Source organism: Mesitornis unicolor, unplaced genomic scaffold (assembly GCF_000695765.1).
Source record: "Mesitornis unicolor isolate BGI_N332 unplaced genomic scaffold, ASM69576v1 scaffold19653, whole genome shotgun sequence".
NCBI classification, from domain to species: domain Eukaryota; kingdom Metazoa; phylum Chordata; class Aves; order Mesitornithiformes; family Mesitornithidae; genus Mesitornis; species Mesitornis unicolor.
Genome location: NW_010176925.1, coordinates 37,952 through 38,978, shown reverse-complemented (window position 1 = coordinate 38,978; position 1,027 = coordinate 37,952). Strand labels below are relative to the sequence as shown.

The 1,027-nt window shown below is 58.3% G+C and overlaps 1 protein-coding gene across 1 annotated transcript in view; it reads right to left on the bottom strand.

Annotated features, from left to right (window-relative positions):
• PLXND1 (plexin D1) overlaps window positions 1-1,027 on the bottom strand; it is a gene marked incomplete at its 5' end in the record, with an annotated part of 52,171 nt that overhangs the window by 13,196 nt on the left and 37,948 nt on the right. Inside the window, one exon of the mRNA XM_010181892.1 lies at window positions 3-50. Coding sequence (XP_010180194.1) covers window positions 3-50 — 48 coding nt within the window. The remainder of the gene's footprint in view (window positions 1-2; window positions 51-1,027) is intronic.

Below are 1,027 nucleotides of genomic sequence, written 5' to 3'. Positions count from 1 at the left end.
TGCTGCTTGATGGCGCAGAGCAGCAGGAAGAAGGGCTCTCCGACTGTTTCCTGCGGGAGGAAGGAAGACCGAGTAAGCAAACAGGACCCGGTGACGGTAACCCCTTCCAGTGGCGTGGCAGGGACAGGCTCTGCACAGACACTGAAGGCAAGCAAGAGCCCTGGTGTGCCCCCGCGCATGGGGAGCAGGACCGGACCACACCAGGCATTGTGACCCCTCGGTGAGGGCTCAGTGACATCCCCCCAGTTCCCACCAGCATCTCGTCAAGGCTGCTCAGAAATTTTCAGGCTTGCGGCAACACGACAGACAGTGCAGACAGGAAAGGGGACATAACAGCCGACAACAGCCGCAGGCAGTTTTTGGGGAGAACGAGCTGTGACTGTCAGCGCCAACAAACCCCATACAACTCTGACAGCAAGTGCCGCGGGGCTGTGAGTTGGCACCAGCAGCTGTGCCAGCCTCTGCCGTCTCACGGGCACTGCAGAGGGTAGGGGCTGTGCTGGGTGGGTATGGGCACACACGGCGCTCGGCAAAACACGAATGTGGATTAATTTACATGTGAAATTACACACGAGCTTCAGGGAGAATCTGGCATCCTCTGGCACAGAGATGTTTCTCGCCATCTGACAGAGTGCACACTGCGCAACGCACTGCACTCAGCAGGACAAGGACGGTGCTGATGGGCACAAAAATCCAGGTCTGTGGAGGTATTTGGGCACCCAGCTTTCTGGTGAGGGCATCAGCTGAAGCCCTCCTTGTGCTGCCCGGAGATCCATGGCAGTGAGCCCACGGCGTGTGGCTGTGGCTCTGGAACAGGCGTCCATGCTTCTCATACCACCGCGGAGCCCTGATCGCAGCAGAGCAGAAAGGCTCAGGGTCAACGAGCTGTTCCCATGCGACAGCCAGCAGACACTTCAACCACTGAACTCCTTGCAGCCACCAAACCTCCTCTTACAGGGGGAGGTGACTTGTGACACAGCTGCAACAAAAACAGAAAAGGCAGCAGGGCCCAGCTATTTGCGATGCG